At 41.5% G+C, this 12,419-nt stretch overlaps 1 protein-coding gene across 1 annotated transcript in view; it reads right to left on the minus strand.

The window, feature by feature from the left end:
* AP3B1 (adaptor related protein complex 3 subunit beta 1) overlaps positions 1-12,419 on the minus strand; it is a 141,490-nt gene that overhangs the window by 92,865 nt on the left and 36,206 nt on the right. The window contains exons 8-11 of the mRNA XM_035100070.3: positions 7,340-7,498; positions 6,827-6,924; positions 6,100-6,154; positions 5,937-6,008 (exon numbers count right to left, since the gene is read on the minus strand). Of these exons, the coding sequence (XP_034955961.3) occupies positions 5,937-6,008; positions 6,100-6,154; positions 6,827-6,924; positions 7,340-7,498 (384 nt within the window). The remainder of the gene's footprint in view (positions 1-5,936; positions 6,009-6,099; positions 6,155-6,826; positions 6,925-7,339; positions 7,499-12,419) is intronic.

Below are 12,419 nucleotides of genomic sequence, written 5' to 3' on the forward strand. Positions count from 1 at the left end.
GGGTAGCTCCTTAATAATCTTGTTCAGTTCTTTTTTGTATGCTTGTGTGGGGTCTGAGTCCAATTTCATGTAAAAGGCAGTATTGGAAAGTTGTCTGTGGGCCTCTTGGATGTAATCAGTTTTGTTCATGATGACGACAGCTCCACCCTTGTCTGCCTCTTTAATTATAATGTCTGGGTTGTTCCTGAGATTTTCTATGGCTCTCCTTTCAGCATGGTTTAGATTTTGTTGTAAGCGATTGTGTTTTCTGGTCACATCCGTTTGGATTCTGTGGCGGAAGCATTCGATGTACAGATCTAGTGTGGTATTGCGTCCATCAGGAGGGGTCCATGTGGAGTCCCTTTTTGTGTAACTTCTTTTCGGTGGTAGTTGGTGGTCAATGTTCTGTTCATTGATGCGTTTGGAGGGTGATGGTTGTTCCCATCACCCTCCAAACGCATCAATGAACAGAACATTGACCACCAACTACCACCGAAAAGAAGTTACACAAAAAGGGACTCCACATGGACCCCTCCTGATGGACGCAATACCACACTAGATCTGTACATCGAATGCTTCCGCCACAGAATCCAAACGGATGTGACCAGAAAACACAATCGCTTACAACAAAATCTAAACCATGCTGAAAGGAGAGCCATAGAAAATCTCAGGAACAACCCAGACATTATAATTAAAGAGGCAGACAAGGGTGGAGCTGTCGTCATCATGAACAAAACTGATTACATCCAAGAGGCCCACAGACAACTTTCCAATACTGCCTTTTACATGAAATTGGACTCAGACCCCACACAAGCATACAAAAAAGAACTGAACAAGATTATTAAGGAGCTACCCCTACACATCCAAGAACAGATCCTCACAAACACACCAGCGGAACCTCGGCCAGGAACTTTCTATCTTCTACCCAAAATACACAAACCAGGAAACCCAGGACGCCCCATCATCTCAGGTATTGGCACCATTACAGTGGGTGTTTCCGGCTATATGGACTCTGTTCTGAAACCATATGCTATCAGTGCTCCCAGCTATGTACGTGACACCACAGATTTTCTGAGGAAAATACAATATTTGAACAATCTTCCTAACAATACTATACTAGCCACTATGGATGTGGAATCTCTATATACCAACATCCCACACAATGATGGTTTACAAGCCATAAGGAACACCATTTCAGATAAAACCACAGCGGACTTTGCTACCAAACTCTGCCACTTTGTCCTTACCCACAACCACTTCAAATTTGGTGATGACCTGTTCCTCCAGATCAGCGGCACAGCCATGGGCACCCGCATGGCCCCACAGTATGCCAACATCTTCATGGCAGATTTAGAACAACGTTTCCTTAACTCCTACCCACTCAAACCTCTCCTGTACCTGCGATACATTGACGATATTTTTATTATCTGGACACATGGACAACAGACCCTGGAAACCTTCCACCAGACATTCAATGACTTTCACCCCACCATCAACCTAACAATGAACCAATCTATGCAAGAAATACATTTTTTGGACACTACTATAAAAATACAGGATGGACGTATAGACACCACCTTATACAGAAAACCAACTGACCGACAAACATATCTACATGCTTCTAGCTACCATCCCAAACATACCAAACAATCCATCGTATACAGCCAGGCCTTACGTTACAACCGCATCTGTTCCAACTCTACAGACAGAGAATCTCACCTAAGAGATCTACAGCAAACCTTTTTAGAACTAAAATATCCACCTGATGAAGTTAAACAACAGATCAACAGAGCCAGACGGATACCTAGAGAGAACCTGCTGCAAGACAGACCCAAAAAAGAAAATAACAGAACACCACTAGTCATCACATACAGCTCCCAAGCTAAAACAGTACAACGCATCATCAGAGATCTACAGCCTCTCCTGGACAATGACCGCTCCCTTTCTCAAGCTCTGGGAGGAAGACCTTTCATTGCCTACAGACAGCCACCCAATCTTAAACAACTCCTCACCCACAATAATACAACCACCAGACTTAACATGGACACTGGTACCAGAGCCTGCAATAAACCCAGATGCCAACTTTGCTGCCACATACACCCAGACAACACCATTACTGGCCCCAACAACATCCAACATACCATCTCAGGACTATTTAATTGCTCATCCTCTAACATTGTGTATGCCATCAAATGCCAACAGTGCCCTTCAGCTCTCTATATTGGACAAACAGGCCAAACCCTACGCCAAAGGATAAATGGACATAAATCTGACATCAGGAACCAGAAGACAGAAAAACCAGTAGGAGAACACTTCAATCTCCCAGGACATTCTATACAAGATCTCAAAGTAGCTGTCTTACTACAAAAGAATTTCAGAAATAGACTGGAAAGAGAAGTTGCTGAATTGCAACTTATCACCAAGCTCAAAACCATGGAGGGACCTGGTTTGAACAGAGATATCGGGTTCTTATCTCATTATACATGATAAGCGATCTTCAGCCATCTCAACCCTTGCTTTTTCATGCAAAACCATTTGCAGTCGTTTGCGGTCATCAACAGCTATCAGTCAGTCAATCACCCATTTCCACCACCCTTCTGAGTGATCCCCCCTCCCCATCCCCACCCCTCCCCACCCCTTCTCTACATAAGTGCCTGGAAACTTCCATTTCACTGTATCTGAAGAAGTGTGCATGCACACGAAAGCTCATACCAAAATAAAAACTTAGTTGGTCTTTAAGGTGCTACTGTTGGAAGAATAAGGAATGTTTTCTACATTGTGAACAGTTCCGAATTACAAAATGAAAAACCCTCAGCAAGTTGAAGGCTGGAAAATAAATCACCATGAATTTTTAATAAGAAAACGTTTCTCTTATTAAAGGATTAAAGGAGGATTAAAGGAAATGATTTGAAAGCTATGTATTAGCTCATATGATGCATATGGATTGTAAGAACTCCTAACATGGCCCATGCCTAAGGCAATGTTCACTGAAGCTTTTATCCAGGTGTAGAAGAGAGGCCTTTTCTAAAGTTTGAAAAAGGAGCTGTGCCTGTATTATATAACGCTTCAGGAGTGGGGAACCTCCTGCCTGTTGGCCTAATTAGGCCTGCCACACTTCCCCATATGGCCTGAAAGGCTGTTGTTGGCAAGCCACATTCACCTGCTCTACACCTGAGTAAGTCTCTGCCCCACTCTCCAATTTTAAGCTGCGGCAACATTGGGACTTTTCCTCAGACACTGGAATCACTGACCCATAGTGCCTCCATCTTGGCAAGATTCAGGTATGTTCCCTCATCCATCTCAACACTGCATCCAGGCGCTAGTTCATGGTCTGCACTGCCTCTCCCAATTCCGATGTTACAAAGAAATAGAGCTACTGTATCATTAGCATATAAATGATATCTTGCCCCAAATCTCCCTATGACCACTATCAGAAGCTTCATGTAGCTATTAAATAACACTGGGGGGGAAATGGTGCCCCAAGGTATCCCATAGTGTAATTGCCAGAGGGCTGACAATGCTGCTCTGTGAACTCAGCCATGTAGATAGGACCAGAACTACTGTAGCACAGTACCCCAATTTCCATTCCTTGGAGCCAGTCCAGGAGGACACCATAATGAATGGTAAGGAAAGCCACAGAAAGATAAAGAAGCAGAAGCGGGGTCATATGCCTCTTGTCCCACTCTCAGCAAAAACCAATTCAAACCAGATTCAAAAAGGTTTAGATAGGTGACCTTCTCCACTGCCTTCCCTAGGAAGCAGATCTTTGCAACTGGTTCCAGACCAACTTCTTTAGGAGTGGCTCTCTCAAGGCAACTCCATGGGGTCACAAAGAGTCGGACACGACTAAACGACTAAACACAACAACTCTCAAGGCAACCCCTTCAGGTTATGAAGTGTTAATTACATTCTGGACCCAAACAGTCAAACACCCTTTGTGAGGTTCAATAAGCCAATAGGGACAGGAATCAATAGGGTCTATGGTTGGGTGAATAGCCATAAGCACCTTGTCAACCTCATCTGTCTGCACGAACTGAAACCTATTCCACAAGGCATCATCAGTTGTGACATTGGGCACCTGACTTGGAACTCAAGAGTCAAGGTCACTCTGAAGTTGAGAGACTTTAGACCAGGGGTAGGCAACCTCAGGCCCGTGGGCCGGATGCGGCCCAATCGCCTTATCAATCCGGCCCACTGACGGTCCGGGAATCAGCGTGTTTTTACATGAGTAGAATGTGTGCTTTTATTTGTGGGGCATACAAATTCATTCATTCCCCCCCCCCAAAAAAAAATATAGTCCAGCCCACCACATGGTCTGAGGGATGGTAGACTGGCCCACGGCTGAAAAAGCTTGCTGATCCCTGCTTTAGACTCAAAATATGTTAGTCACTATTTTCTGTGCTCAATTCACAATTTCACAATTTTTTGTAATCCCAATCTTTCTAATAACTAATTACGTAAGAAAGTTGTTCTCTTTTCCCCTGCTACATTCTTTGCTTCCTATACAGTAGATTATTTAAACAAATTAAATGTAACAGTTTACATTTCTGTCCTCTTTGACATTAGTATAGATTAATTAAATGCAGATCTTTTACTTATTGCTTACTATAAACTGCACTAAGGTCCTACATTTAAAAAATGGCTTCCTTTTAGAGACTCAGCAAGCAATTTTATACTTACTAGAAAACAAGCCCTGTTCAACACAAGTTTTCCTGCTAATGAAACCTGTGCAAGAGTCTGCTCTCTACAGTTTAAATTGTTCACAACACAGAGTATGTTCCTCATAATATACTCAAGGTAAGATTTCTGAAAGAGATGAGTTGGGATTTTGCTCTTTTTTAGTATTACAAAATTAAGGTCAATGCTGAGGAACAAATATATTCATCCTATTAAGAATAATTAATGCATTTAATATAAATATAAAATACTAGTGTGTTCAGCCCGTTAAATAAACGGGCGCTAGAACACATGTGAGCGCTGCGCGGAGCACCGGATCGAGGAGCCGGTCTGCACAGTCAGCGCCCAGCAACGCCGTGCTGGATTGAGGAGGTGATGCTCCGTGCGGCGTTGCTGGGCGCTGACTCTGCAGACCGGCTCTTCGATCCGGTGCTCCGCGCAGCGCTGATCAGCGCCGACCCGGCAGGCCGCCAGATCAAGGAAGCGGCCTGCCGGGTTGGCACCCAGCAGCGCTGCACGGAGCACTGGGGGACGGGCGGCGGGGAAGACAGGCAGGCAGGCAGGCAGGCAGGCAGGCAGGCAGGCACTTGTTCTCTTGCCTGCCTGCATTCCCCACCGCCTGTCACACGCAGATCGGTGGGCGCTGCTTGCTGGGGCTTGTCAACCCCGGCAAACAGCGCCCGCCGATCTTCGGCTCTGTCCCCCGATGCGCTACGGCTCGGGGAAGCAGGCAGGAAGACGGCAACAGCCCGCAGCTTCCCGGGCTATTGCTGTTTCCCTGCCTGCTTCCCCAAGCCAAAGCGTGCGGGGGGCGGAGCCGAATTGCGGCGTGGGGGGGGGGTTCACTGTTTGCCTTCCCCGAGCTAAGGGGGAGGCAAACGGCGAAAAGCCCCCGCCACGCCGCAATTCGGCTCCGGGACTGGCTTGGCGGTGGCGGGAAGAAGGGGAGGAATTCCTCCCCTTCTTCCCGCCACCGCCAAGCCATTCCGCAGCGGGGGCTTTTCGCCGTTTGCTCGGAGAAGGCAAACGGCGAAAAGCCCCCACCGTGCCGCACTTCAGCTAGGGGACTGGCTTGGCGGCGGTGGGAAAAAGGGGAGGAATTCCTCCCCTTCTTCCTGCCGCCGCCAAGCCGAGGAAGCGCCGTGTGGCGGTTGGCGGAGCGGCGGTTGTCTCTCTGTCCAATCCCTGTGTCCCTGGGGTACATGCGCTGTAACCCAGGGACACACGGAAAACTTGGACGCAGAGACACTTGCATATTATTATATAGGATAAAACCATACCTTTAATGTCTTGATCATAGTTGGATCAGTTGACCTAACGTAGAAACTCTTCAAGTAAGGCACAAACATGCCCTGGGGAGGGAAAACACAAATTAACAATATTTAGTAATTATACTGAGGTTAAAATGTAGAATTTTGAAGTTATGTATTCAAAACATCAAACCTTGTGTTGGATTGACATCGTTGCTATATTCTGGAGAACAATGTACTGTACTTCCCTAAAAGTCAATGTTATATAATTAATATGCATAACTCTCAAGCACTGCTCTATTAAAAACATTTTTAAAGAGCTAGATTCAAAAGTAAAGGTTATTTAAATCCTTAGAATGCTCTTCAAAATGTTTTTGAAGATATGTTATATAATGGAATATCAAAGTTTAAAGTACTAAATGGGTTCAGAGTTATTGCAAACACTACAAACATTGATGGAAATGAAATCTGGTACACTCCTTTGAGAACCTTGATTAAACCCTATATAGTCAAAGTAAATTTACAGAAGCATACCTAGTTTCATTTCATTTTAAAAAGCCAGGAGAGATGTATGTAGGGAACTAACATGAGAGAGTGGTGGCAGGAGAGGGAATGCATAAATCCTGAAGCTTTATCTTTAAAACCTACTTCCATTGTATGCTTGTGCCAGATCTTGATTTTGAACCAAATTTATACCTTATGAATGTAATAGTACACTATACTTCTTTTCCAGTGAGCTTTATAAAATTGAGCTCATTAAATACTATTAACGTGTTTCAGATTTTGTAAATATTTATCAAATCCATGTATGAACAATGAATACCAAAATTACTGTTATACAAATGAAAACTACTTTACCCTTTCATAACTTTTTACCAACCACTGTTGGGAAAATTAGCAGAAAAGTATGCTTGATTTACCTGTTACTACGAAGTAAACGTACTAATGATTTAGCAACAATCCCAGCTTCAGATTTGGGTGCCACATGCCAATAAAGTTGTGCAATTGCCATCACCACCTGAAAAAATGACGACAAGTCACCTCCATTCATCTGGTAATTATGCTTTTCTTTCACATAGTATAAACATATTTGCATGCAGTAAATTTTAATTTCTTACGTTCCTTGAAGCAAAAGAACATATTCAAAGACATCAGGTATTACATTATTGTCTTTGAATTATAAGCAGCTTTCTTAGCAGAAGAAAAAACATGTGTAGAAAAAAAAGCTAGCTTCAAGGTCTAACCCCACTCCACCCCCGGCTTTAAAATATACTAAGCCAGAATACATGGCAAAGTAGGCCTGCACATTACGCGGTGGTTATGTTTGGATATCTATTGTACTCAGTACAGACTATTTTCAATGGCTAAATTTAAAAATTTAAAGCCTGGCTTTAAAAACCCCTAAAGACAATTATGAAGAAAGTTAATCTTACGGCAGCATTCCGGCTTTGTAGTAAAGGCTTTGTATTTCGTATAAGCAATCGGTGGTCTGGGTCCATAGAATAGGGCTTGTTCGCTTCCTGATTTTTCTCTTTCTGCTCTTCTTCAGATCCATAGAAATGCTTCTCACTATACTCTTCCAGAATTCCCTCCTATCAAAGGTGAGAAAAACGCATACAAACATACATATTGCTTTGCTTTTCACTTTCAGGTAGTACCAAAACCATAAATATGGTATGTCACCTAAATTTTGTTTAGCATATTCTGAATTTGAACTACAGCTCAAATTTCTCAACAGATTCCTGGCAAACAATGTTTCTTTATCAGAGCCTGAAGAAAAAAACATCTATTGGCTGCCTGGGCCTCTGTAATTCAGCTGACCAAGCAAAAGCTCAATAAGTAGTATGTCTATATACTAGAATAATAGGAGAACCATAAATCAAATACAGCACGAAACCTTAGAGATCAATCAGTGAATCTTCCAGGGTACAAAATCTATTCCCCCAAACAGACCCATACTTTCATATACGCTTAACCACTCATTTCCCAGAGACATTATGAGTTCACATAAAGTAACAGCCTGATTATTTGGCATGTTATAAAAAGTATATATATTGTTTTCAAATATCATACTGCAGAGACAAAAGATTCAGAGAGTAATGTTATGCTGTTGTTTTCTTTAAGACTACAAGGATGTAAAATTGTTGTGCCCAAGTTACTCTATTCAAAGCTCAAAAAATATCTGTAGAATCTAAAACTTAAGAGTGTAACTAATATGTGGACAAAGGGTGCCCTAAGCCTCTTTTTAGTCATCCTGGCTTTGTAATGGAGAGCTTTATATACTGTGGGTAAACACTAACTACAATTAGTAAAAATGCAGGACTCAGCATTACTAAGGCTTTAGCTGCTCTGGGCCATTCTTATAGTATTCCACATGCTAACAAACCAAGAGTGAAGCTGAAATAAAGTTTTTAAGTTGTACACATTTTTTTCTTTGATATTAGCTATTTAGGGACAGAAACACCAGTATTTCCCAACCTTTTTCTGATTGTAGCCCCCCTGCATTTTTCTAGTGCGACCTCCTGCAATGTAGGAAACTCTGCTAAATCTTCTATGGCAGATGGCCATCCAACCTCTGCTTAGAAACCTCCAAGAAAGGAAAGTCCAGAACCTCCCGAGGGAGATCCATGTATTATAAAAAGTAAACAACACTTATTTGACCCCAGTTATTTGACACAGAGGGGGAACCTACAGATACAGTCTTTAAGTTCTGTATATATGGGAGAATTTTAAAAATAAGTGGTCCTCACTGACCTGGCTGGTACAAAAAGATACTGTCATCCGGAGGAGCCCTGGCTGCCTAGATAAAACACACACCCCTTACCTGGGAGTAAGGCCCACTGAACTCAGTGCAGCTTTCATCTGAGTAGTTATTTACTAGATGCAAGTTAGCAGCACCAGATGACCCCACTTGGCTAGGCGCTGGGGTGGATTTCCCCGTGCCAATGCTGCCGATGGGTCCTGCACCCCTTGGCAACATCCGAAGGCTGTAATCTGCTAGGCGCTGGGGTGAATTACACCCTGCACCTTGTAGTCAGGCCCGGCTTGCCACCAGGCCCAGCACTGGCAGCAGCAACAAGCAGCTCCAGCTCGCCCAGCTCTTCCAATTGCCACCCCACCACTGCACTTACCTGACCTGGGGGTTCTGGATCACAGAAGGTCTTTTCTGAAAATACCACTATACAATAAGTGCAGGTGGAAGTTAAAGAATCCCCTTCACAAATGGTAAATGCAAAATGAGAAAACTTTCCAGATGCTTGGGCATGATTCCTGCTGTGCAGCATCCAAAGCCAGGCACTCATTAAGAATTCACTGTATTGTTAACTTACAGTCCAATGATATACATATCTACTTCAGAAGTAAGTCTCTTTGTGCTTAATGGGCTTTCTGCCAGGTAAATAGGTACAGGACAGCAATCTCAGGGTTTAGGACTGTTATGAGCGAAAACAGGGCACTTGTGATTTTAACAGCTGTATCTTCACTTAGGGGAGATACTCAGCAATGGGCCAGAGGTCTGTACAATCACTGCAATAACTGAAATCATGAGTAAAATTTAACACACAGTGCTAGATGTAATTACTTTATCACCTTTTTTGTTACCCACTGAAGGCAAAGTTGCCAGGCAAGATCTGAATTCTTATCCCAACAATTATATCAACCGCTAGTGATTCTGTGTAATTAAGCTTGGAACGCACATTTTAAAATCCACAGCTAATGAATTGGTGAATCTTGAAATACATGCTTTCAAGATACTCATTTATATGAAATAAAAGCTAGAGTGTTTACACACTAAATATTTTAAGTCTTATATCAGTACGACTAGCACTACTGTACTATCACAAAATCCTAATAGGGATATGAATCTTTATTCTTTTGTAAGAATGAAGATAATAGGGCTTGTACCAAAATTAACAAACCGTAAACTATGATCTTCCTCTATGTTTATTGGTGGGTCCCTTTACCTGTTGAGGCACACAAAATAATTCAAAATTACTAATCCTGCAAGAGCAGAACATTTAACTTGGAGAGGAGGAAATATACTGCTCTGAAAAAGAAGGTAAATTCATAAAATAAAAATGCAAATATGCATTTTAACATTCTTGAATGTATTAATCTGAAAGGTTTAATTTCCATTTTCCTGCATCAGCTTTATTTATAAAATGTCGTGCCCTATAAATATGCTGTTATTTTCTATAGTCAAGCACCCCCTTAACAAATCTTCTCATTAATATGTAAATTTAAAGTCAATCGGTCTTCTCCCTGACAGCACCATGAATTCCTAGTGCACTGTATAATCGGTTTTGACTTGGCAACCACTATTTATCAAAGATGTCAGTTAGAAAAATTATGGAAAATGCACTGCAATTGATATGACTGCAATATACTTTGTCAACAGTTAATTGTTCCTCAAATCATACATTTACATATAAACAGTCTAAATACTGATCTATAATGATGCAAATAAACTAAATTAAAAATCTGTTCTACTACACAAGAAACCTTGTTATGTGTTTATTTAAGAACCTATTGAAAAAAGCATGGAGACCTGCTGATTTCAAAGAGGTTCTCCTTCTATTTTAGCAATTAAATTAGCAAGAAACCAATCTGGTTTCTGAACTTTCTTGCCCTGTGCAGACATAACACTGCCAATCTCTTAATCATGGTTAAGAGACAGAGTGGCTCCCAGGTTTACAAACACAATCCTCTTTCTTTGTCAGTTTTAACCATGCTGTAGTATTACATATAGACTGGTACTAATCTGGGCTACCACCAGTGCAGTGGTAATGAATACACTAAAGGAGAAGCAGCATGTAAACCACTTGCAGTTTCTTAACAACATCTATGAGTTTGGACACACTGCAGTTGTGCTGGGCCTCTATCAGGCAGCATTTATGAGTGAGTAGCTAGTGATATTGCCTGTTCTTAAAAACTGCAATACCTTGTCATCCTTGTGGCAGGCAGCAAAAGCTAAAAATGTGCCCATGCCCACAAGAATGGTACAGAAAGAAACAAGGATTTGAATGAAAAGTGAGATAACTACCGGTACAATAAATTTTCCAATAGCAAAAAAGATACAACTTTAGTTGTTGCAACTATTATGAAGGTTTGGCGTAAGATACGGACAAAAATGCTGTTGTGGTAATTCATCTATAACTCCTTCACAACTGAAAATTTTAAAAAGTGGCTGAAACAAACATGAATTATTTTCTTTCACTGCAAGTCCTATCAAATCTAAGAGATGGAACCCTCTCATCAGTTACCAGTGATGGGCCATGCTGATGGTGAACATTATGAAAATCTAATCTACTGCATTATTTGCTTTGAAGTTATCAAATAAAAACAGAATGATAAAAAGAATTCCAGAATGCAGCAAGGTGACTGAATCATTGAATGAATGCTATTCATCTCCCGCAAGCACAATAACATTCCTTTATAAAGTATGTTAATAGAAGTACACTAAAGAAGAAAAGAAAAAGACATCTGGATATGAACAGTAATGTCGGTGTGCAGGTTAAACAGCAAAAATATCTTGTTTCACATGTAACTGGAAACAGCATTGTCTTTTCTGTTCTGACTAGACTGACTTTGATTAATCCAGGTCATGAAGATATCTGCACTACATATAATAATTTTGTGAAAAAATACTATGTACATAGGAAGGGGGAATGACAAATGGGAAGAAAGACTTCAGGATTACACCAATCTCGTCGCTGCTGAACCTGTTTATCATGAATACAGCCACACACAACCTTCCAGTCAGCAAAGGAAGCTACAACTTCCATTAACTGGATAACCCATTCTTCAAGGACACCTCCAAAATGAAGATGGGTGTATTAATTGATCCCAGTGAGAAGCTGAATTAATCTCCAGAAAATGGCTTGTATATGCTGGCTGAAACTTCTTTACTCTAATGGGCTCTAAAATGGCAATCAGTGACCAGAAAAGAGATTTGTGGTAAATATTGCAATAAAAATGTCAACAGCTGTAAAGTCTGCAACAGCTGTAAAAAAATATCTATTTTAGGACTCATCAGGAAAGGGATTGAAAATAAAACTGTCAATAGCATAACATTATACTAATCTATGGTAATTTTTGAATAGCATGTGCAGTTCTGCTTGCAGCACATAAAAAAGAATATTGTAGAACTAGAAAAAGTTCAGAAAAGAGTACCCAGAATGATCAAGGGGAATTATGAGGAAATATTACAGTATGAATGCATAAACCCAATCTGATAAAAGGGTCTTTTATTCTTGCCTATATGAAACAAGTCAAAAAGCTAAACATTATTCCATCATTCATTGAATCATATACTGTACACACTAGGGGTTGCCACCACTGTTTGCTCCACCCACCAACCCCACCTACCTCCTTACCAACATCCCTTTCCCCCCACATGACCAAACACACTCCCTTTATGCCTCCCCCATGCTCACCAACTCTCCTTTTAAAAAATTGGGAGAGGTGCTTCACATAGTAGCTTGCTAAACTGCTGTGTGAAGAGCCTCCCCTGCT

Source organism: Zootoca vivipara, chromosome 10 (assembly GCF_965207765.1).
Source record: "Zootoca vivipara chromosome 10, rZooViv2.hap1.1, whole genome shotgun sequence".
NCBI classification, from domain to species: domain Eukaryota; kingdom Metazoa; phylum Chordata; class Lepidosauria; order Squamata; family Lacertidae; genus Zootoca; species Zootoca vivipara.